The sequence below is a fragment of the Corvus cornix genome, chromosome 3, assembly GCF_000738735.6.
Source record: "Corvus cornix cornix isolate S_Up_H32 chromosome 3, ASM73873v5, whole genome shotgun sequence".
Taxonomy (NCBI): Eukaryota; Metazoa; Chordata; class Aves; order Passeriformes; family Corvidae; genus Corvus; species Corvus cornix.
In genome coordinates, this window is record NC_047056.1 from 12,489,875 (window position 1) to 12,514,935 (window position 25,061).

Consider the following 25,061-nt stretch of genomic DNA (forward strand, 5'->3'; position numbering starts at 1 on the left):
TTCAAAGCACAGCAAAGTTGGACCGTGCCTTGCCAGGTTTGGACAACCAGGTGGTATCGGGGCTGTTTCCTTGCACTGTCATGATCTACATAGACAGACTGGTGCTGCTCAGACCATTCATATCTAACTTCAAAAAGATTTTGGGGGCCTCCTCTGCTACACTAGGAATTGAGTGGGCAATGCTTAGCTTTTTTTCCTGTTTAATGGTAATGGCTTCTCGTGAACTGTGGAAGCAAGGATCTGCGCTGAACTTAGGAAGAGGAATCATAAATGATGGAAGGGCAAAACTACTGACCAAATGGACAGTGCTATACAATGGTTTGGAGCACCATGTACCAGCAGTGAAGGAAAACTTCCCACCACATCTCAGCAAACGGTACCACCATTAATTTATGATTCTTTAAGCATTTGTCAAACAATAATGTTCATTTTAGCTGGATATGATGGCTCCAAACCACTGTTTCATGCATCCAGGGCTTGGAAAACAACGTGCAAAAAGAGGTGCCTGTCCTTCCAAGGCAGCTGGGCAGCCACTGTGGGCGGTGGATGCAGCACGAAAGGCTCACAGCGTCTGTGAGCTGCCCAGGGAACACTGCCTGGCACCAGCACGTCCTGAGTCAAACCTAAAATATGAAACAAATGGTTTGAATTCTCTCTTGGAGGGTTGCTGTTCTACACGGGTGCCAGCAGCAGCATTTCAGCCATTCTTGGCAGCAACTCACTGCCAAAACAGAGACGCTGTCTTCCCCCACACCATGTGTGCGTGTTTCGGGGAAACTCGGGGGGAACTCATAACTCATTGTTTGTGGTTTGGGCTGTGCGGAGGGCGCAGATGGGTCCATGCCAGCAGTGACAAAACACGTGCTGTGGTTACCACCAGCAAATCAAGCTGTAAGCGATCTGTTACCTGCGATGTTCGAAGATGTAACAAGGTGACAACACGGGGTACAGATGTACCATAGTGAGATTTGAGCCATATTAGGTTTTCCTCTTTGTGGTTTTTTTTTTTTTTTTTGTCTAAACTTAGAGAATTGATATGGATAGTTCTGGTTTTCACACGGGAAATACCAACTTTTTTTTAAACTGATGCGTACATGTGGCAATACGGGAGCCAGGGATGGCGCAGGTGTGAAGCTGATGAGGCGCCCAGTGAGGCCTCTCCACGGGACAACGAGCTGGAGAGAGCGGGAGGGGAAGTTTCTCCACGCGCGACTGCCGGGACAGCGCGACTCGCGCCAAGCGGCGGGCTGAGCAGTGGCGTGGCACCCGGTGGAGGGGAGGGATGACAGGCGGGGCCGGGATGTGCCGTGCCGGGATGTTCTGTGCCGGGGCGGGGCGGTGGCGGCGATGGCGGGGATGGCGGCGGCGCTGGCGAAGGAGCGGGCGGCGGCGTTGGGCGCGGGGCGGCACGACCGCGCTGTGCCCTACCTGGGGCAGCACTTCGGGGCGCTGCGCCAGGAGTGCCTGCAGGAGGGGCGGCTCTTCCAGGACCCCTCCTTCCCCGCCGGCCCCGCCGCCCTGGGCTACCGGGAGCTGGGGCCGCATTCGCACAAGACGCAGGGCGTCGTCTGGCGCAGACCCACGGTAGGGCGGCGGGGGAGGGGGGCGGGGATCCCCGGTGGCATCGTTCCGCCGTGCCACCCGGCCGTTCGCCTTCCCCCACGCCGTAAATTTGGGTGGGATGGAATCGCGCGGGGGCGGCGGGTCGGGGCGCGGCTGCCGAGCGCGGTGCGAGCCCTCCCCGGCTGCAGAATCGCGGTGCGCCCGCTCCGTGCAGCCGCGGATGCTCAGAGCGCCGGAGGCTCCCCTTTGCTCCGGGGACAGGTTGGCAGCGCGACGTGCTCTGCCTGGAAAACAAACAAAGCAGAAAAGCCGTTTTCCTTTCCATCCAGAGCGCTCCATGTGGATAAATCTCTTTGGGTAGCGCTCGGGGCTGTCTCTTCCGATAACTCTTTCCCTCAGCAGAGCCGTGAGTCTACTGCCGAGCAGTTTATTCCCGAAGCAGCCCTGCCAGCCATGGGAGCCGTGGGGTCAGGTGGACTCCGGGGTGCCTCCAGGCGCTTCTGGAAGACCTTGGCGTAGTCAGTGGTGGGGAGGTAATGGCAGAGCGGTGTGTGCACGTGTGTGAAAATGCAGTGCACCTCTTGACACGTCCTGTGAGGTGAGATGGCTGCACACGAGCTTTGGTCACCAGCTCCCGTTCTCACTGTGCTTGGTGTGTCTGGTGCCTGCACCCGTTCCTGCCCTGCTCCATCTCTGCGGTGTCCATCTGCTGTGGTCAATGGTTTGGTTAATTTGCTGCAAGTGGGGCCTTGTTCCTTGCCTTGGCTGCAGCTACGTGTAATGAAAGGCTTGTTTTGTTCCCAGGAGCTGTGTTCCAACCCCCAGTTCATAGCTGGCAGAGCCACCCGCACGGACATCTGCCAAGGGGCCTTAGGTAAGGTGGGGGCAGAAAGCTGAGTTTTCCATGCGGGTGCTACCCCAGGACACCATGGTTTATACATGGCTGTAACTCACTCTCTAAATACTTCCTTTTGCATCCTACCACCTCTGTTCACATCAAATCAGACCTTCCTCACCTTGCCTTGGCATTCTGCAAAGGTGGGGACTGTGTGAGCTGGGCCACTGAGCACAGCCTTTCTGTGTGCACCACGCAGGGGTGACACACAGTGGTTTCCTGATGGCTGTTCTGATCACGGCCAGTTCCTTTCACGTTCACATCCATGTGCCTGAGAGCAGCCTGACTCATTTCTGCCTTTAACAGTCTGCTTGGAAGAGCAGTTGTGTGCATAGCAGGACTTCTCTTTCCCCAGAGGGAGAGAGTGCTGCTGAGCAGGAAGAACCTCCTGAAACTTGGGAAGATGCTGTAGAGAGAAAAGAAGTTGTGTGGGGGACTTCCTGCTGGTCGCCAGCTCTCAAGGAAGACAAAACTGGGGTGTTTCAGGAGGGATGGGCCAGCCTGTGAGCCCTCTGCTTTTGCCATGGCTTCTGCTCAGTTTGTGCAATGGCAGCCCCTTGGTGGGGCTCCCGGGGGAGCTCTGGGACCTGCAGGGAAGTGCCAGGGGACAGTGGGGAACAAATGGCTTAGCCTGGCTGTGAGTGCACAGCTGTCCCAACCTGGGAGCCTCTCTCCTGCCTTGCCTGACAGAAGGGGGTTTTAGGTGGAAGATGTCTGCAGAGATCTGAGGAGAAGAAATAAAATGAAGTGGAAGCAGCAGGCTCCTGTTTATTCCATAGCTGTAGTGAGAGGGTTTTAGATTAGACAGATAGCGTGGTTGAGGGAAAGCTCTCATGTAGGAAACACGACTAATACGAGCTGTGCTGTGCTGAAGCAATGGTGTTGGCAAAGGAACCAAGTTCTGTTTGTTTGCTATCAAATATTCACCACATTGCAACTTCTTAGTTTCTAGTCCCACTGCTGCTATTTGTGTGTTCATATCCAAAAATGTAACAGGCAGGGAACCTTGTATTTTGTGCTTATGTTTTCATTCAGAAGTTTTTTAGGTTAGTGCTTTGACAACCAGATTTGTCAGCCATTTGTGTAAAAATACCTGACAGTAAAAATACTTAGATTATTAACTTGGTTCTTCTCATGCCCCAATATCATCAGTGATGTGAGTTAGGCTCTGTTGTGCCTTGGGTTGTTGCCATGTCACCAGCTTCCTTCCTGTGCTCTTTCTGCCCAATATCATGTCTCCCGCCATGACTGTTTTGGCATGAAGCATGTCCCGGTGCTTAAACACACGTGCCAGACATCTGTTATCTCTTTTTATTGTGAAACTTTACTGTAAGAAGTTGTTCAAATTGAAATTAAAGTTTACTGTAATGCCATTTCAACATCTGGCATTTCTGTAGAGATGCTGGTTTCTGGAGTCACTTAGTTGCTTTCTGCCTTCTGCAGGCTTCCAGCTTTTCTGTCCAGATGCTGTCGCAGCAAGAGCATGGGAATGAAAGATTTGAAATTTCATTTTCAAGTTGTGAAATTGCTGTTGCTAGTACCAAACTCTGTTTTAAATTGATAAAAGCACTTGCTGCCCTAGTGGTCTTTGGACCAGTCAGATGTTGTCATGGAGTTGTATGGTGTCACCAGAGGATATGAAGTGACTCACAGCTGGTATTGTTGTACCTCCTGACTCTGTTTGGATCAGAGGTTGTCAGTGTTCTTGTTTGTATCACCTTTTTCACCGTTACTAAGTACTGCAGTGACTCTCCTGGCTGTCTTCTCATGAATCTGGATTTTGGTATTGTGTGACAGTTGATTAAAAATAAGATGCTTTTGATCTTACCTCTGTATAGCCATTGAGTTCCTAATACCCTGTATGGAATCTCTGCTCTTTCACATAACGGGGCTGGCAGATGCTTTTTTTTTTTTTTTCTTTTTGCCACTGCCTTATCTGATGCTAGCATTTGTATTGCTAAATTTGCTTAAGCTTCCATTTACTTGAACTTTGTATTTACTTTGAATGTTCATGTCCCATCACATTTTAGGATGTTACAGAGAAGATTGCACTGGAAGATGTCAGGTGCTTTTGGAAACCTGTACTTTTTATTATGCTGCTTTTTTTCTATAGGAAGCTTTTGTAGTCTTATTTATCCCCCAAAAGGCTTGATCAAAAAGCAACAGACCTGTGCCCATGGGGAATTTCATTGCTGTTGCTGAGCCCTCCAGAACATCTGGGAGTACTGCAGGGACAGATGAGGCATCCAGAGCACATGGACCCATCGTGTCTGCATGGCAGCTTCTTGGCAGGGAATGTGTAACCAAACAGCTCAGCTAATGAGCAGAGTTTCTTTTAGTTCAGGAGTCTTTGGCCAGGTGCATAAATTTGTTTCATTGCTTTTGACCTGAACTATAAGAAACTCTGATGCTTATAAAGCATATCTGATCATCAGTGCAGAAAAGGTTGTTCCCTTGACAGTTCATTAGGTTCTCCAAAATTCTGCCCCTTTGGGATTTGGATTATCCTTTATTCTGGCCTTGTGAGGTTTTTTTTGTTTTGTTTTGTTTTGTTTTTGTTGTTGTTGTTGTTTTGTGTTTTTTTTCCTTCGGAGAAACTTTTAGAGGCAAGTATTTGGAGTTAGTTTTGCAGCATCAGATCTGCAAAGTCAGTGATGGTATTTGGCTCCAAATGGCAGCACATGGGATGTGGTGACTCATTACAGCTGAGGGGAGGATCCAAAGCCAGAGAAGGCTGGTTCACCCTTAACCACCTTTTTTTTGGAGTGGATGTCACCATGGTATCACAACACTGGGGTGTAAACAGTGCAGGATCTCCCAGGTGTCTCCTCCTTACATAAAAAATGTGTGAAATAATAACTAATTGGATAGGTTGAATTTAGAAAATCAGACCCATGGTGTTCTCATGCTGACAGCTGCTCTACTGTCAGTGGGCTGCCACAGCCTCGTGTTTGTAACCAGAAAACTTCCTGGAGTGCCATGGTATTAATATAAATACATTCAGTAGTTGTTGATCTAAGACTGTTTTAAAATAATGATGAGTCTGTGGTTGGCAGAACCTACATTCTTCTTTTACCCCGTACTCTTACATGAGCTGTGCAGTGACCAGAGGAGCTGCCTTTTGCTTACAGCCCTTCAGGCATTTGATGGGTGTGTTTTGTTTGTCTTTTCTTTCCAGAATGGCTAATTTTAAGACCTTAAGGCTATTTATGCTTGCCTTGCAATTACTTTTTTTTTTTCTAACATTCTTGTTACAGCTGGAGATTAGGTAAACGCAGAGATAGGTGTATGGAAATAAGAAGTAAAACATTGAAAGCAGCAAAATGTAAGCATGACAGGACAAAAGATAGCATCTCTTGTTAATATGTGTTATAGATCAACTCACAGCCTGATAATATTCCCTTTTCTGATAACCTTGTTCTACCTACCGTTCCTTTACAAAAATTATTTGTGGTTAATGTAGCCTTGCTAACACTCCTTTCAGATTCTAAGCAACCTGTCTGTCAGCCTCCCTTTGGACTTTCCTTCCCTATCAAAGGAAAATCACTGTCAAGAACCTTGCAAAAGTACCGCTTCTGGAAGTTCAGACTATCTAGTAAAGACCCTGCTCAGGCTTTCTTAGTGCAGGCTAAAACTCCAGGTATAATCACACAGTCTGTTCTCACCCAGGGTGTGAATTATCAGGTGTATTTTTAGTGATGGCTGTTCACAAAGGTAGAGGTGATATCCTGGCTGTTGAGCACTTTTAAGTGTGGAAACCAAAGGATGTCTTCCATAATTGCTGCAGCTGCCTTTAAACCTCAAGACCCTGCCCAGAGTTGTCAGAGTTAAGATTTGTGTTTGAGTCTGAATTCTTGTTAGAAACCAGTATAAAGTTCAACTGAGAGATTTTACAACAGGCTGCAATTTCAGTCTGCCTTGATGGGACAGCTAGAAAGTAAAGGAAATTCTTTCTAAATTCTGCTTGTGGGCGTGGAGGTCCTCTGGGGGGAGTTTCTCCTTGAATTTCCATGCTTCTTATCTCCAGGGCAAACATGACTCAAAGACATGCTACAGCATTAAATTGTGTGCTCATAATCTGGAGGCCTGATCAGCTTCTTGGCCAAGGCTTCCTGAGCTGCTGTGGCCGTGTTGAGTTATTCATTTGTTCTTCCTGTGCTGCTCTCTGCCCAGCACCTGCCCTGGGTGTGGAATAGAAATGCTAATATTTCTTGGGAGGAATGGCACGGCAGCTGCCCTCTGAGCCAGACTCTTTCCTCCTGGCCCTCTCTTTCCCAGCAAGCACCTTTGCAGTGCATGGTGGTACCTCTGGATGCAGCTCCCAGGGAAGAGGGTCTCAGCTCCTTGAAGGAGGCTGTGAGAGGAGTCACTACTTTGCAGGGTGAGATGGATGTGCTGCCACAGAATAGGAAGGGGAAGTTCATCACTGCTTCATGTCTGTCACAGGAGAATAGCAAGGTGACTTTCCTTCTTTAAAACTTCTCTGAGAAGCTGATTTTTCCATTACAGTACAAGCAGCCAGAGGCAGGGCTGAAGGGAAAGTTTTATGTTTAGTTCTCCCCCTCCAGGTTGTGAAGCTGTAAAAGCGCCTCAGGTTTTAAAATTATTCTGCAATTTCACCTCTTCCACCTTTCCTGAGATGTGAAAAGATGTGTGGGACAGATGTATTTCATGGAGCTGCTGCTGGGGGTCAGCTGTGCAAAGCAAGGGCAGCCTGGAGGGAGCTGCAGGTTGCCCATGTTCCTGCTGGTGCTGTCTGAGCAGTCATGGATTTGGGCCTGAGGGTGGACCTCCAGGGCTGCTTTAGAGTTAACTCACCCTGAGACTTTCTCCCGTTTGGATCCCAGCTTCTCACCCATAAGCTTTTGAGCCTTTTCCCATGGGAGAGAGGTGGCTATGCATGGACTGCTGCTTTGCTGGCTTCTGGCTTGCTGACAGCTGGGCCAGGTTCTCATATTGAACTCAATCCTGCAGGACTCTTGTGGGGTCTCATGTGTAATACCAGGTGCCCTCTGTTCACAAAGCAAGGGAACAGCAGATCTGGTAGTGGTAACAAGGAGTTTTGTGTTGGGCTGTGGCAGTCAGAGGATCATCTGGGTCTGTAAATCTCTGAGCGCCTCGCTAATGGGCTGTGGGAGGTTCGTGGCTGAGCAGAAAGGTCCCTGCTCTGGTAAAGTAAAACTGGGCTCTGAAAATAATTACAGAAAGTAGAGGTGTAATGTTTATAGAGCTGAGGTCTCTTCCTCTCTCTGCATGGCAGGAGATGGTGTGGAAAAGCACTGTCCAGAAGCCTGTGCCCTGGGGTTGCAGTGTGCAGGCCTGGTGTGGGTTGGCTCCATCCCAGGCAGGATGAAGAGATGTGTGGGACTGGGAAACAGTGCCTGCCTTCAGGCCTTTCCTGGCTCTCTGGTGACTGTGCTGGAGACGAGACATGGGACTAAACAGAGAGGCCTCAAGCAAGGGCCTCCAGAGGTGTGTAAGGTGAAAGGAGCTCCTGTTTGGAGGGAGGCTGGCAAGAGACTTAAAGGGAGCTTGCCTGCAGGACAGATCTCTGGATAACAAGGCAACATGTTTATTAAACATGGAGAACGGAAGGAATGCAGCCTATGCCTGAGGAAACACTGTCCCTTTGAGGAGAAATTGCACCTCTAAGTACCTGTGTGTGCCCACAGGCTCTTTGCCTTTTCCCTATGCTGCTTCCTAACATCTAGGCATTCAACTGAATATTAAGTTTTCTTTCAAATAGTGCCAGAATGGGTGATAACTGTGGTGGTAGGTCAGAAAAAGCCTACTTTTTTTTTTTCTTTTATTACTTTGGTCTTGAGGAAACACTTGCCTGCACCTGGAGGGCATTTGTGTTTATGTATTTCATCTGTCTCAGAGATAAAGTGATGAGAGGGGACTGTTGGTTATAATGCACAATCCTGATGCAGTGCAAAAACTACAGTTTGAATAATGAATGCTGTCTGGTTTGGGTTTTGTTTTCCTTTTCTTTTTACAGGGGACTGTTGGCTCTTGGCTGCCATTGCTTCTCTCACCCTGAATGAAGAAATTCTGGCCCGTGTTGTTCCCAAAGACCAGAGCTTCCAGGATAAATATGCAGGAATTTTCCACTTCCAGGTATGTGGAAAACAGCCTTTTCCCCTTAGCGCTCTTGGGCAGGAGCCAGCGTGGCTGGCTAGGTATCCATATGTGATGTTTCCTGGCGTGGCTTTGTGGGAAACAAAAAAAGAAAAAGGGAGACATCTAAGAAGGATGGTGGAAGGAACAAGGCCATTGATCAAAGAGCTGGGAGCAGGGGCTGCCTCTGTGGTCCTTCCTCCCTGAGCAGAGCCAGCTGACTGTGTGCATCCCTAAACAGGGTGGGTGAAGCTGGCTGGGAGGGATTGCTTTTCCCCTGGGAAATCAACATTCAAAGATAAACCTCCTGGTGATGGGAGTGCCCAGCACTGGGTGGTGATGGATGTCTGTGCTCTCTTTCCCTCAGTTCTGGCAGTACGGGGAGTGGGTGGACGTGGTGGTGGACGACAGGCTGCCCACCAAGAACGGGGAGCTGCTCTTCGTGCACTCGGCGGAGGGCAGCGAGTTCTGGAGCGCGCTGCTGGAGAAGGCCTACGCCAAGTGAGTCGGGCCAGGCTGCCACCCCACTCACATCCCTGCTTCTCCATAGCATCCCCAGCTGTGTGGATGCTGTGCATTTAAAGGGTTGGTGTACCTATTAGCCTTTGCAGCTTCTGGGGCGTCCCACAACGGCTCCTTTGGTATAGCTTTGTTGACAGATGCCTAAGACAAGGAGCCAAAAGCGTTGGCTTTGTTGCTAGCCAAGAAAAGTAGCTCTTGCATCTTGTGGCGAGGCTGTTCCTGGAGCCTCCTGTCACCAGGGCCTGGGAAACTCCATTTCATGTGCTCTGTGCACCTCTGAGGGCTTGGCAGCTGCAGTGCTTCAGTGTGCAAAGGTCTGTGTTCAGTGCTCATATCTGAATCTCCACGTTTGGGTTGGCCAGAGAGGAATTCTGTCCTCTAACTTTACTATTTTGAATTTACTCAAGAAATGCAGATCCGCTGAAAATCAGACCCATAATTGTTAAAGGGATTTAAAGACTCTGGAACTAGAGAGGCATATTGTTTGGTCTTAATTTTTTTTTATATTGTTTTTTCTTCAGATAGTGTTCATGATTCCTGTCATTGATATGACTGAACCTGCAAGCTGTATCCATGATCGTATAGTATTTTATGCTGAGCTTTCCAAGTACACAGGTCTAAGAAGCAAGGCTTGAATGGAGGGATATGTTTGTAGCTGCTGTAATGCTCCTGAAAGCAGAAATGCTGTGACAGCTGGCACACTGAGTGCCTCTCCTGAAGGCAAGAGGAGAACAGGCAGCCTGAATGGTTGTGTGTGTGTGTGAGAAGAGAACAGGGAGCCTGATGGTTGTGTGTGTGTGAGAGGAGAACAGGGAGCCTGATGGTTGTGTCTGTCCCCCATTTTATGCAGGCTGAACGGATCGTATGAGTCCCTCTCTGGTGGTGCCACCACCGAAGGCTTCGAAGACTTCACTGGTGGCATTGCAGAATGGTTTGAGCTGCAGAAGCCACCCCCCAACCTCTTCAAAATCATTCAGAAGGCACTCCAGAAGGGCTCTCTCCTTGGCTGCTCCATTGATGTGAGTTAGCAGGTTCATTGCTGGGCTCTTGCTGTGCACACAGGCTGGGGGTGGACCTGTGCTGCACCTTCAGGAGCTGCACACAGGGTGCCAGTCCCCTCTGCCTGTGGTTCTCTGCTCTACCTTGTGCCTGGAGAATTTGACCCACAATTGTGACCCAGTAGTGCTCTTCGTGGGGGTTAGGTTGAAACTAAACTTCATTAGTTCATGTAAAAAGCTCATTCCCTCCCTTGTGCTTCTTCCTTGAGACCTTTTGCTGTTTTGTAGGTTCGTGGTAATGAATCACACAGGGAACTCATTGGGGGTCCTGATGCACATTTGTGTCCCAAAGAAAGCCTTAGCTTGGCAGCAGGATGGCACAGGCTGAGTGGGTTTGGACAGAAAGCTGCTGCTAATGGCTCCTGCAGTCATGTGCTCAGAGGTCACAACATCCAGCCTTGCTGCAGCCTATTTGTCGCACAAGTTGTACCTAAAATGTTCCCAAAAAACCTGGGTTCTGTTCTTGAAGCAGAGAGGCTCGGACTGTTGCCAGACCTTTAAAAGGTATTATGGGAAGGTTTTGTCAGAAGTTGGACCTGGGAAAGAAAAGAGGAGCTTTGGCCCTGCTTTCAAGGATTCAGCATTGCTTTTAGCCTTACTGAAAATGAGTCTTAAGTATTGTTATTGTGGTAATCACCCTCCTCCCAAATGAGATTGCATCTTAGTTGTGTCTAAAGGAAAGGTAAATTGTTTACAGAAACTCCATTCATAATATAAATGTAAATATTTCCTCCCATTTTTCAAGTTAAATTAGGGTCCCAGGAGAGGGAAGCTTTGCAGCAGGAAAAGTGCTTGCTTCATGTCAGTATTTGACTTCATGGTATTTTTGAGGCCCGTTTTACTCATTTTCATTTAGATAAGAATCTGACATGTGGATTTTTGCCCCAGACTGATACAAATCCCTGGGGTGGGTGGGGGTGGAGAGTAAATACATTATGTTGTTGGTCTGTAGTGTAAATTAACTGTTGCTGAGCGTATCCTCTGAAAAAAATTCTTGTGAAATCTTTCCTTCTCTTTTGTAAGAGAAATATGGACACAGAGATTAAGCATTACATGGAGAGTGTGCTGTGGGGCAGTAATAGGCCATGAATTGACAGCAGGAATCCTGCCTGCTCGATCCAGTCCTCTCTGTTTCAGTTTCAAATACTCTTGTTTAGAGATCACACACTTCAGAAGGGGTGGGAAGACAATGACAGCCATATGTTTCGTAGATGGTTAAACATTGACTGTCTGGCTAGAAGTGACTTTTCTCTGTGGTGTTTAAAGGCCAGACTGCCCAAGCAGTGGCTGTGAGAAACTGAGGGGGGGATGTGCCTTCAGGTACCAATGGCATCCAAAGTCCAGCCTGTTCCCTTGCTGCCCTGTGGGGCAGGTCCTAGGGTGGCAGTGCTGGGGAGAGGGAGGGGAACCTCCCACCCTGCTGTGGAGCTGAAGGGGGTTTTTGACCCTGAAACTTGCTGGATCTGGGTGTGATCCCAGTGTAGCCTTAGGCCAGTCACTCCCTGTTTTTCTCCTGGTCCCTTGAGAATACGGAGTTTATTGTGTGAATCCCCTTCTGAGATGCACAAGAGTGGCTGCACCACACCAAGTGTTTTGGAGCCAGGAGGGAGCTTTGCTTCTGTACTGGGCTTCTGGTTTGTACCCCATGCCACAAACAGGGTCCCTGGGCCTCCAGCACCACCACATGTGCTGCCATCCCCTCTCCCTGCTCTGTCACACTTTTGTGCAACAGCTAAACCACTCCTGCCATCTCCCAGTGAGATGAAAGCTCTGTTGGAGGGGGAAACTTTGTTCTTTGGGATCCCTTGCCCATGGGAAGCTGCAATCACTGATGTTCTTTGCTCCTCCAGATCACCAGTGCAGCAGAAACAGAGGCAGTCACCTCCCAGAAGCTGGTGAAGGGACACGCGTACTCGGTCACCGGGGCAGAGGAGGTACGTGTGCCACCCCGTTAGGGTGCAGCAGGTCCTGTGTGTGGCAACCACAAACCCATCTTAAGCACTGCCAATTCTTGCGTGTCACCTATTTTGCTTAATTGGGTTTTGAGTCTCTTCTTTCTGAAGGAATGCATAATGAGTTGGTATGTTTTGAATAAACACAGATTTGCCTTCTTGGGTATTTGACCAAAAACCCCCTGTTATTCCACAAGCTTGGCTATTTCCCACTGAGCGGGGTGGTGGACAGCTCTGTGCAGAGGGCACGCTACCCTCTGCTGGTGACCAGGCCCTTCATTGCAGTTCTGTTCAGCAGCCCACACTTCACCTTAAACACACAGCAAGATGTGTCCCAAGCAAGGAAAACAAATATTATTGTCCCTGAAGTGCCTGCTGAACTGCACCTTGCAGCAGGGCATGGTATTCAAATAGAAGGAGCCTGCCCAAGAGCGGGTAACTGGTGAAGGCAAGACAAAACAAGGGAAGCAGGTCGTGGCATCCTTCCATGTGTGCAGTGCATTTTCGGTTAGTTCACTGATAATTGTCTCTGAAATAATTTTTGAAAGTTCAGGATGAGGTGTAGGGAGCGGCTGACACGCTGTGCTGTTTTGTGGGTGTGCATTTGGTCTTCCTCTCACAGCAAAAGCAGGGAAGAGGGAGTTTGTTCACCTTAATTGACAAGTAGGCATGGCTTAGGCTGTTCCTTTGGAGATCTGTGCAGACTTTGTGAGGATGGTTCATCTGGGTGTCATCTCTGGACTCTGTGCTGCTGCTCCTCAATTTTCTTGGCTTCAGGCTCCAGAGGTGCACCAGCTGCTGCCTCAAGTGCTGTGTTTCCCAGAAATAGTGAGTGTGTTCCCACTGAAGCTCTCAGCTTGGCCTGTGCTTGCGTTGGCCTCTGTGTGTGTGCAGAGACCAGCAGAGGACAAGAGGAGGGTCTGAGGCTGCTGCATTGGGGGCATTGGTGTGGTCAGAGGGGTCCTGAGGCCAGTCTGAGTGTCCTGTCTGTTGTAACAGGCTCATCTTATGTATAAGCAGGGGGGTAAAAAGGCATTTGAATGTGAAGAGGCAGTTTATACCTAAGTGATGCTTTTTGGCTGTCCTGTAGCAGTTTTACATTCCCTTTGCTTGCAGTCCTATCAGAGGTGATTTTTTAGCAGCACAAATCTACCATTTTGGTTTTTATGAGCTTTGGTTTGTGCATGCTGTGAAACTTCTCTGGACAAGCCTGGCTGCGTGAAGCTCACTCAGAAGCAGCTGGACTTCTGTCTTTTGGACCAGATGTGTGCACATTGTCACACCTAGCACCGAGATACTTGCTCTGTCATGTTTTTGATTACTGTAGAAGATGAGGGAGGGAGTGTGGTCCTGAGTCTCTGGGTAGCTCTCCATAAGCTTCTGATCCCATCAGGTGAACTTCCGAGGAACAGTGCAGAAGCTGATCAGAATCCGAAATCCCTGGGGGGAAGTGGAGTGGACTGGGAAATGGAATGACAAGTGAGTCAATGGCTTACACGTTGCCAGCAGTGTTTCTGATCTTGTCTGTGTGTTCCCTACCTGAAATTCCTCTGTAAGTCGTGTCTGGGGGTGATGTTCACATGGAACTGTTTCAGAGAGAAGCATCCCATCACCATCATCTCCTTCATTGCCATCACAGTATGTGGTACCTTCCATGCAAATCCCTGCCTCTGTGTAAGATGCAGTGATTTGGCTGGTGAATCCTAGAAAGCTCCCTGTAGTTTCTCCTTATTTAACAGCCTGGATTCAGTGGTGAGCTTCTGAAAACTCACTTTCTAAAGGGCTTTAAAAATCCCATTTCTGTTGCTAGCCATGAAAGCTGGAGTTTACTCACTTCTGTGGCTGGGCAGTTTTTATCCTGACTCTTCCTTTTTCTGATACAGAGCTCTGTCTCAGTCCAGGCATTAGCACTTTCTGAAAATAACACTCTGCTTCTCATCCTTACCTTGGATATTTGAGAAGTGAGGTGTCTTATATGCCAGGTCCATCTATTTTTAATTCTGCAGTGGTTTGAGAATTCTGGAGCTGCTAAAAGTTAGGTCTTGTGCCAGACCAGCTGCATTAGGGTTTCACCTTTCCCATATGCTGTAGTTGATGTGGGGTTCTCTTCTAGCTGCCCAAACTGGAGTGGTGTTGACCCTGAGGTGCGGGAGCGGCTGACCAGGAGACACGAAGATGGGGAATTTTGGTAAGTGTCACTGAGTTCCCTTTTCCGGCAGAAGGGAATGTCACCTGCTCTGCTTTTTTCTTACAAAGTGACCTCTCCCACTTTGCCCTCCAAGATGAGTGTGCAAATTCACCCCAAATCCTAGTGCTAAATCCCAGTGACAGGGAGGGAGGATGGACAAGGTGGTGGTGTGGAAAACCTGTCCCTCCGGAGGAGACATTGCCAGTGGCATTGCCTCCCACAGGATGGCGTTCAACGACTTCCTGAGGCATTACTCCCGCCTGGAGATCTGCAACCTGACTCCAGACACCCTGGCAAGTGACAGGTACAAAAAGTGGAGCCTGCTGAAGCTGGATGGAAACTGGAGGCGAGGAGCCACTGCAGGGGGCTGCAGGAACTACCCAAGTAAGAAAAACTGGAGAAACTTTTTACTTGTCCACTTGTACTTTCTCTGGGAGCTTCCAGGAGATGGTTTGGGATGGCTTATGGGATATCTAGGCCTAATATCCAAAAAGTACAGGTGTCTGGGAAACGTGGCTCCCTGATGAGGTTCAGTTGTGGTTGTAAGGGCTGGGGTGGGGGTGGGCAGGGCAGTGCCTTGGTTTTCCTTTCTCACTGTTGATTTTGGCAGTCAGAGCCATGTCTGTCCTAGCTGACGTGTTTCTGTATCATCATGGTTGCTGTCAAAGAAGCCTCTGAGCAGTTTGCATAAATCCACTTCCCAGACACTTTCTGGACGAATCCACAGTATTTAATCAAGCTGGAGGAAGAGGACGAGGACCCCGATGATCCTGAGGGGGGCTGCACTTTCCTCATCGGGCTGATCCAGAAGCACCGTCGGAAGCAGCGCAAGATGGGGGAGGACATGCACACCATTGGCTTTGCCATTTATGAGGCAAGGAAGGCTGTACAGGGGTGTGGGAGGAGAAGGGAAAATCATTCCCCCTGTAAATGGGGTAGTGCAGTTCTCATGCTGGGCTTTCCATCAGAACTCAGACGGGTCGAGTCGGATGGCAGCTGCAGCAAGGAAGCTGTAAAGAAACAAAAAGCTGCATTATGGTCTTGCTCAGCCCCTGCCTTCTCTCCTGGTGGTGGAGAGGTCAGAGGGGCAGGAGTGTGAAAGAGGAGGTGGAAGAAATAGTAGAAAAATTGAGCCTTCAATAAAAGTCATGGTGGGATGCAGGGAGGAGTTTCAACAGGAAGCCACAACCAGCCGGGCTGTGGCTGTGCCCACACTGCCCCAGGTGAGCCTCACCTGCCTCTGGGATGGAGCTGGGAGCTGAGCCAGCACTCAGCCCTGGGTGATGTGGGCTTAACACTCACCTTCCTGCAAGCCAGGTCTGTCTTTCTTTTTTTTTTTTTTCCAAGAATGTGGATGTCCTTGCTAACTAGTGGTGAAAAGAAGTAGCCCTGGAAATGCCCTTCAACAAGCAAATGACTCTCTCCTTTTCTCCTTGCAGGTGCCCCCAGAGGTATGTGACATGAGTTGGTGGTCGAGGTGCAGAGTTGGGGCTCTGTGGCTGGTGGGAAGAAGAGGTTCAGAGGACCCCACTTCACTGCAGGACAGCTTGAAGTTAGAAGCTGTTCATTCTGGAAGGGGCCTTGAGCCCGCCTTGCATTTTCAGAGTGTCTTGGATTGGGATAGGAGTGTTCAGTGCTGCAGAAACTCCCCAAAGCAGCTCTTCCATGGCTCTTGTCCCAGCCCAGCCCCACATTTGCTCCCCCAGAGCACGGCTGCTTTCCCCAGGTTTGCACAGAGTTCGTGTTTGACACTTGAATAATATTCCAAGGAGGTGTTTCTATTCATTTCCCTAAGCACCACCCTTTTTGGTTTCTCTCTGTTTCTGCCTGCAGGCAGATAACAGTACGCCCTGGGGGTCACAGAGGGGTGGCAATGCAAGGATGCCTCTGAGCTGTTGCTCCTCAGAGGAAGGACTGAAGCTTAGCAAAACCCCTGGGTAACCCCATTACTGGGTTTGGTCCCTGTGGGGGTCTGTGTGAAGCAGTCAGGGCACCCCAAGGCTCCTTAGGCTGTGCCCAAACCAGTGGCTTCTGTGTAAAGTATGGTTTCATCAGGAAAGGAAAGGGTGCTACTGGTTAATTAAATTTCTTATGTAGCTTTTAAATGCCTTAGCAGTGCTCTGTCACTCACCCTAGTGGTCCAAATATCTAATTTCCATAAGAAAAATTACTCTGTCTACAGTCCCCATGACTCTTCTTTCCCCCAAAAGGTGGAATTTTATCTCCCACTATGCAGCAGGTCTGACAGGTTTTAAAAATTCTTTCTTCATTCTTAAAAATCTGTGAGGACAGGAAGGAGGAGGTTTCTGAAAGATGCACATTCCTGAAGTTGGCTTCTGGAGGTGAAACAGCCCACCTGTAAGACCCTGCAAAAAGAGTTCATTCTGGAAGATCACAGAATCATGGAATGGTTTGGGTTGGAAGGGGCCTTAAACATCATCCAGTTCCAACCCCCTGCCATGGGCAGGGACACCTTCCACTAGATGTTACACTCCAAATTTGATTTTATTTTATTATTTTTTTCTGTTCTATTCTTGGAGCCCTCCATGAGCGGGCTCTGCTCTAAGGCAGCCTGACCTCAGAGGCACAGCTGGGCTGCAGGTGGCACCAGCTCTGGCACCAGAGGAACATGGCTCATGTGCCATCTCAATTTAAAGAAAAATTCTTCTTTCAGGGAAGAATTTGCCCAATGTCTTCAGACACTCATCATCCATCTGCAAAGCAAAACATGAATGATTTGTTGCAATGATCTGCAAAATACATTTGCAGCCACATCTCAGGAGTTCCACCCCCTTTCTCTTCTTTTTCAGTTCTGTCAAACTGACATCTTGTTTCTTTCATTTTCTTTTCCCCGTACATCTGTGGTATTTGTAATGTGTAAATGTGAACACATGCAGACTTCAGGGTTTTTTTTTTAACCTTTCTTTGCTTTTCCTAAGTTTTCTGGACAGACAAATATTCATCTGAGCAAAAACTTCTTCCTGACCAACAAAGCCCGGGAAAAATCCAACACCTTCATCAACCTCCGGGAGGTGCTGAACCGGTTCAAGCTCCCTGCAGGAGAATACATCATCGTGCCCTCCACCTTCGAACCCAACAAGAACGGGGACTTCTGCCTCAGAGTCTTCTCTGAAAAAAATGCAAACTCCACGTAGGTAGCTTTTGGTGACCATGTAACAGCAGTGTGGGCTCATGGGGGAGATTATTGTTATTGTTATTTATTTTGGTTTTGTTATCCCTGTTACTATTGAATTAAAATTAAAAGACTTAGACACGTTGCATCTTGAAGAGCAGCTGGGCTAAAGCCTCAGGAAGGAGTGTGGGGTCTTTTGTATTGGGTTCCCCTGATTCAAAGCAAGCAAAAACCTTCCTCTCTCCTGTAATACTCTGCTGCATATTCCTGCAGCAGTGAGAAACCCGGGATGTTTGTTGTGTGAGGACACATTCAGGTTTTGATGGGCCCTTAGGACTGCTTGGGCACCAGCTGTAGGTCTGGTGCTCCCTCAGCACCTGGGGGACAGCATGAAACACATCAGAATTACTTTAGGGCTCTTTTTTGCTGTTTTAAAGAGAGAAAAAAAAAAAAAAGAAGACATGATTAGACAAAGTTTGATTTGCACCCAAGAACCTGGTCCTGTGCTAAGCAGGCAGTGACCCCAAAGAGTTATGTGAGCCCCAGAATCCTCTCTGTGGCTCTGCAGGACATTGCACAGTTTGTGCTGTCTCTTCAAACTCTTGTTGCCATAGCTGGCAAAATTCTGCTTTCCCTGTGATATGCAGTGTCTTAATCCAGTAACTTTTGAATGCTCATTGTCATTCCCACATTTTAAAGAATCTCTCTTGAACTGAAGCTTGAAGGAAAAGCATCATGAAAGTGACTTGTTTTGATTTTAATATTGATTTCTTTCTCTTTCTAGGGTGATAGATGATGAAATTGAAGGCAATTATGATGAGGTATATCAAATTAAATGTTTTAAATGGATATAATTTTGTTGTAAGTAAGGGGGGGTTGGAGTGCTTGTTCCCTAGGTAGGGTGATGTTTTCTGTAGGAATTATCAAGAAATGTTGTCCCACTTTGGGAAAAGATCTTTCAGTATCCGTAGCTGGATGTCAAGCAGGTGGAAATATCATCAGGAATATAATGGAAACAAGTGATGTCCTTTATCCAGAGCTTGCACTTCCTAGGCAGAGGTACACTCAGGTACATTTTGAAGTGTTAACTGGAGTTGCAGGAAATTCCCTTTGCTCTCCAGGAATCCAGGAGTGCAGCTTTCAGCAGTAGGGGTGTTTCTGCACGTGATGCTGTTTCCAGGAGGAACTAGTGGCTCACCATATATTCAGTCTTGCTGGAGCTGGGGATGCTTTGCCTACAAATGCAGCTACCCCATGTGTGGAGGGGGTCCAGCAGTCTGAGGTGCCCCTGAAAATAAAACTGAATAAAATCATAGTAAAAATCACTTTGTACCTACAACCTTGCCATTTAAATTTTTTACTAGGGGCAAGGAAATGCATTAAATCTTTCTCAAGCAGAAACTTTCCTCCTTTTGACCTCTGCTTCTGTCTTTTAGACTGAGATCAGTGAAGATGACATCGAACCCAGCTTTAAAAAGCTTTTTGGGCAGCTAGCAGGAAATGTGAGTGTTTTTCTGGTAGTGTCTTACTGGATGAGTGGGTAAGAGAGATGCCTCCCCCAGGACAGAGTTTAAGTCCTTGTGCTGAGCCAGCTCTCAAGTGTGAGCACAATTGTGTATCCCATAATCTGTGCAGTTGCCCATCTGCTTCCACAACAGATTTGTGAGTGCTCCTGGTGCACAATCTCTGCTCCTTTTGAGCTGTGGGCTCGACATTTATCTCTGCAGGGCCTGGATTCTGTCCTTGGGCAGAGCACATGGCTGGGCTGTGTCTTCTCCCCAGGCTGCTCTTGCCTCGGGCACACCTTGCAGCTGGATATGCTGATCTCTGGGAATTGGTGGTGCTCCTGGGAACGGGAGGTGGGGAGAGCGTCCCACTTGCTTCCATTCAAGGGAACTGAATTCGAAGGGATCTTTGAAATTGGCCAACTTCCCCAAAGGAATCAGAGGCTGCAGATGGTGTCTGCAGGTCACAGTGGAAAATTTGTTTTCCTCTTTTCCACAGGACGCAGAGATCTCCGCCTTCGAACTGCGCAGCATCTTGAATAAAATCCTGGCTAGACGTAAGTGCCTTCCTCCAACAGCAGCTTCAGATGGCCACCAGCAGGTTTCCAGCATCACCATGGGAGCACAGAGCACCACTGACCTGGGCAGGGTCAGAGCCTGGGCTCTGCCCCGGACCTGTTCTCCATATGGCCACGGCCGTGTGCTCCCTCTGCTGCTTCAAGGGCCTGCAGAGACGCTGGGGCTGTGCCAGCCCAGAAGGTGTTTCACAAGATGTGTGCTTTGGCAGGGTACAGATGGGTAGTTTTTATCCCAGCATCTGCCACTGGGAATTTGCTGCCAGGAAGATGGATGGATTTGAATAATCCTTGATAATAATCAGGAGAGGTATTGCTGCTGTTTAAGTATTGAACCACGCAGGAGTGGTTCAGGCAGTAGCCCAGCCAATGGTCTGGGGTGTCCCTAAGGAGGAGGAGAAACTTTGAAACTCTGAGCTTCTTGTTCTGGGAAGAGATTCCTAGCTTGGCTCTGCTTTATTTTCCTTTCCATTAAACAGTGCTCAAGAAACAAGTGCTTGGAGAAATAAGCGTCTCTTTAATTTCCAAAGTGAAATCCTATGCAGATGGTCAGGACTGTGGTGTGTGTCTGTGTGCAGCAGCCAGTTATCAGCAAGGGGGTGTTGCTGGCTACCAAACTTGGCTTCATGTTCAGCCCTTGCATGAAGGCACCTCCTGCCAACCTCCATAAGCTGCAAGTCCATGCTGTCCACAGAAGCCCACTTTGCAGGCAGACAGTAAGGGCAGGAAAGCTTTTCTCTCTGTCTCTTGCTGCTGTAGCACACCTCCAAACCAGATTAACCAGGCTGCTTGCCTGGGGACACATCCCAGCTCACTTGCACCCAAACCTTCTTTGTCAGCTCAAAGGAAGCCACCGATGGAAGCACATAAAGGCTGGGGTGGATACACTGGTTCAGAGAGCTCATGAGCTATTTAGGAAGGTGCTGTGGTACAGCATGCAGTGATAATCCTGTCTTTCGCTCTTTCTTTACAGGCCAAGATATTAAATCTGATGGCTTTAGTATTGAGACATGCAAAATAATGGTTGACCTGTTGGATGTATCCTTTAAGGCTCTTCCTAGATGATATTCCCCTTCCTGGGCTGAAGCAGGCGAGCTGCCTTTGCTCCCTGATGGATCCATCCTGAGGTGGAGAAGTTGGTCTTACCCTGATTCCCCTGAAAAAGCCAGTCCCTTGCTATTATTGTTCACCATGACACATGTATTATTCCAGGCAATGGGAAAAATCCACTGTCAAACAAGACAGTCTGCCTGGAAGCCTTGCCAGCTGTTGGGTGGTCTGGTTTAGCTGGGGACAAAGTGATGTTTGTGCTGGGAAAAGGTGAGCTGAGGATGGCCTTGGCTTAGGGTTGTTTCACCTCTCTGTTATCTGGCTGGAGTTGGCAAGAGCATCACAAAGCCATGGGAACTTAGCAAATGGAAAAGGAGGGAAGCAAATGCAGTGTTTTGTTTTGACATGCTGTACAGGAAGCAGAGAGTATGCAGGATTTTAGGAGCTTTTATTCCTAAGAATACGGGGAAAAGTGTAGGATGAAGGATCAGGTCTAAGAATAGTTGTGTTCAGCTTCTCTGTGCAGTGGGAGTTGAATTGCAGAGTTGGAAAAAGGGAAAATTACCAACACAAGATGATACTCTTCTATAATTTGGTGTAAAATACAGGAGTCCATAGGGACTCCTTGGCAGGTTTTGGGAGCAAGGCCATGACCAGGTTCTTTTGTTAGAGCTGTTTGCTCAAGAGCTGAAATTCTCCAAATAGCAGGCTTGGCTGTGGCTTTTCCTGTTTATAATCCAGATCTGGGACTTGTGCTCCAGTAACTGCAGGTGTTGAACCCACAGCACAGAACAAAATGGCATCATCCTGGCTGGTTTATACTTGTAGTGAAAAGACAGAGACCTGCAGTGGGGGTGCAGAAAGAGCTTTCGAACTGGTCATGGTTTAAATTAATGATCTTAATGATGTAGAAAGAAACCTTGGACACCAATGGTGTATTCAGCAGGATGAGTCCTGGAGAGAGGATGAGTCCTTCAGAGAGGACTCTAATCCCTTTTCTGTTTGCAATTTTTTTTAAGTCACAACTGCCCATGCAAGTAAACCCAGCACAGGGAGAGGAAATCCCTTTCTCTTCCCTCTGAGGAAATTTCCTTAACTCAGAGAAGAATGATGGGAGTGGCAAACTGGGGCTGAAGGAGTTCCACACCCTCTGGACAAAGATTCAGAAGTACCAGGTAAGGCACAACCTCTTTGGGAGAACAATCCCCACGTACAAGTGGCTGCAGACTGATTTGTACCATACAATGTGCACATTCACCTTCCCCAGAGCAGGGACTGTGTGGCCTCAGCCCCCCAGGTTTTGTCTTTATCTGCTCTGGCTGCTGCATTAAAAAAACCCTTACTTTTTAAAGCTGCTTCTAGAAGCAGTGGATGTAAGTAGCGAGTCCTTCAGACCAATGTTGCAAAGTGCTTTAAGTAACATGCAGGCTACATTTCAAAATGTTTCACTTCTGCCAGAAGCCAAACCACGCTCTGAAAATGATTGTCAAGGTTTCACTTTGGGTTTTGTGTTTTGCAGAAAATTTACAGGGAAATTGATGTGGATCGATCGGGTACCATGAACTCGTATGAGATGAGGAGGGCACTGGAAACAGCAGGTATTTATACCAATCTGTCTCTTTATAGGGTTACATCAGTTTCAGGCAGGGTTCAGAGATGCTCACTAGTCTGCTGTCTATCACTGGTAAGCTGAAAAATGCTGTGTTCCCAGACTTGGAGGCCTCTGTTTGATCCGGATGCTCAGCCTGGGCTCTTGTCCTGCCATGCAGGCACACACACTAAGAGCATCTCAAAGGAGTGCCAGGTTTGCAGTTATTTTCTTGAGTGACCAGCTTTTGGAGAAGCACAAGTAACTGCACCAATCTGGTCTCTTAGCAGCATAATGTTGTCTTCCAGTGAGTGCCTCTGGGTACAGAGAGTTTGGCATGAACCAGTAACTGGGATACTGTGACCACAGGAATAGAACTGGCTTCACCAAGGGTTGATGTTCTCAGGAATGTTGAGCCAATTTGCTGCTGCAACCACTGAAGGGCAAATCTGAGTTAGGACAGTGAGGGGCTATCCCAGAGCCAAACAATCCCAAATTAACTTACTGAATTTTGGGCACTCTGGAGCCTTCCCCTCCTGCCACCATGGAAGATGAGGCATTTCGTTTTGTACTAATGTTTGCTCTTTGGAAATAGTGTTTTAAATCCTTGGATTGCATTTTCAGGGTTCAAACTGAACTGCCAGCTACACCAGGTCATTGTGGCTCGTTTTGCTGATGAGGACCTCGTCATTGACTTTGATAACTTCGTGCGGTGTTTGATTCGGCTCGAAACCCTGTTCAGTGAGTACATGCTTAGCAACCAGACAGGCTCTGCTGCCTTGTGAGTGCAGCAGGGTAACTGTCCAGGCAGAACTGTCCAGAAGCCCAGGGTAAGGTATTAAGACAAATTAAAATCTGAGATAACTAATCTGGCACCCCAGGACAAGCACCTGCATGCTTGTCCTAGATCTAGGAATCAGTCTTTTAGGCCAGGCTGCTGAACCACAGCCAGTCTTCCCTGCAAACAACTCTATGTTGAGTAAAAAATACTAGACAATAATTAAAAAGGTTCAGTCTTGCTCCTGCACACTGACTTTAGAGTGGCCCTTTCTGATTTGGAGTGTAGGTCATTGTCAAGTTTCAGATTCTGGGACTAAATAAATTCCTTATTGATCCTGAAGCACAAGGAAAGGGAAGACTTTCAAATTAGTTCCTATATTCACCCTTGTCTGTCATCTCTCTCCCACCACAGAAATGTTTAGAAAACTGGATACTGAGAAAAGTGGGACAATAGAATTGAACCTTGTTAATGTAAGTTCATTTAGCTTTAAAACCTTTGTTTCCATCTTTTGGGGGAAAGCAGGGGGGAATGCAGTCTGTCCTGCTCCATTCTAACTGAGGATGGCTGGTTATAAGAATTCACATTTGTGCTGGATTTATCTACCTTGTGTATTTATAAGCAGCCCTAAGAAAGATTACCTTTTAAAAATGTACCTACATCACAACAAGGTTACTTAGACCAGAAGCCCTTTATCCCTTTACTGGCAGTAATTTTGGCTTCTTCCCTGCTTTTTCTGTCAACAGAGCAAAATGTAGGTGCAGTTGTGTAGGCAAGACTCATGGTCTTGCTCATGTCTGCTGCTTTGTGCCCCATGTGTGCCCTGCAGAAAGGGCTAAGTTTGGAGAAAAGCACCCTCCTACAGATGTTTGACTTGCTTATTACCTGAACATAACTTATTTCTGCACCTAAGAATCCCAAAACTCTGATTTAAATGAGATATAAATTTAAATCACTCGGGAAAGATCCTAAAATTACTTCTGTAACAACAGGCTGACTTTATGCTAGAAATGGGAATATGCATGCTTGCTACAGGTCTTTTTACTGAATTTAACCTCGTTTTCCTCTCTCTGTTGTTACAGTGGCTGTGTTTTACTGTCATTTGAGCCACTGGCATCAGCTTGAGACCTCAACAAGAGCATGATCAGGTGAAGATAATCAAGCTACATAAAAGTAATATCCTAACATGAATGTGCCTTAACTTACACATAGCAGATTTTGCAAGCAACTGCAAGAAGAAAAGCATTCTACTTCAACAGAAGAATCTGCAACCTCATGTTTATGTCTGGCACTCTGTGCCTACTGTCATATAGCCTCTGGACAAAGGCTTTATTTTAGTATGAATCCTCAGTGCAAGTTCTGAAAATACTGCTTTGCTAATATCTTTGTATTAAAGATGTTTATTGAAGACTTCAGGTAGAAAAGCTCATTAGAGCTTGACAATCTGGTTTAAGAAAGTGCTGCTTGAACAACATCCTGCGTATCTGAAATCAGGAAAGAGATAGTACTGCATATCTAAACACTTGTATTCAGAGATAGGAGTCCCTTGTATGTTTTGTGTCAAGCCCCAGCACTATTCTAGTTAAATATTCTTTAAAGAATTATTGCAGCAAGTACATGTTTGGTCAAAGTGAGCATTGATGTGCCTGGAGCAGGAGAAAAGTTCCTGTATCTTATTTATGTTCCTTTGAAATATAAGTATTTAAATAAAATTAAAAAAAAAAAAAGTAGAAATAAAGTGTGCCAGACTTATTTCTGCTGAAAATAAGCAAATTTTTTTTTTCCTTAGAGAAAGATCATCACAGTGCACATGCAGAGCTTTTGCTTTTAGGAACATAAGTTGTTGCCTTTTAAAGGGGAAAACCAGCTTCTGGAGCTGATTTTGGATGTGGGGCAGTTAATAAAATGTTAGAGAGGCTGATACTTTAAACGATTAATGCTTGAACAGCTAAAGGTTTCTAAGATAGATAATTCATACTATATAACCCACAGCCAGAGGCTGCGACCATGAGCCAAGGTGCTGCTGCCTTTAGTTTCCCCACCTGAGGAATTGTGTCCTCCTCCTTACAAACAATTTCTTCCTTATGGGCACCTTTTCAGAAAGCAGTAAGACTTCCCTAGTAGGAAAACATGA

At 47.4% G+C, this 25,061-nt stretch overlaps 1 protein-coding gene across 3 annotated transcripts; it reads left to right on the forward strand.

The window, feature by feature from the left end:
- The first annotated feature begins 1,341 nt into the window (after positions 1–1,341).
- CAPN2 (calpain 2) lies at positions 1,342–24,643 on the forward strand. Of its 3 annotated transcripts, none has more exons than XM_039568376.1 (21): positions 1,342–1,584; positions 2,368–2,437; positions 8,460–8,578; positions 8,946–9,079; positions 9,951–10,119; positions 12,009–12,092; positions 13,504–13,589; positions 14,224–14,298; positions 14,522–14,682; positions 15,003–15,172; positions 15,738–15,749; positions 17,238–17,449; positions 18,216–18,252; positions 18,868–18,933; positions 19,436–19,493; positions 20,485–20,549; positions 21,668–21,736; positions 22,081–22,159; positions 22,774–22,890; positions 23,342–23,400; positions 24,010–24,643. In XM_039568376.1, the coding sequence occupies exons 1-21, from the start codon at positions 1,348–1,350 to the stop codon at positions 24,031–24,033; spliced, it is 2,103 nt and encodes a 700-aa protein (XP_039424310.1). In that variant the 5' UTR covers positions 1,342–1,347; the 3' UTR covers positions 24,034–24,643. The 3 variants fall into 3 exon arrangements, with proteins under 3 accessions (XP_039424310.1, XP_039424312.1, XP_039424311.1); XM_039568377.1 differs by having other exon boundaries at positions 1,568–1,584; positions 1,966–2,437; XM_039568378.1 differs by lacking the exon at positions 12,009–12,092.
- Positions 24,644–25,061: the final 418 nt, after the last annotated feature.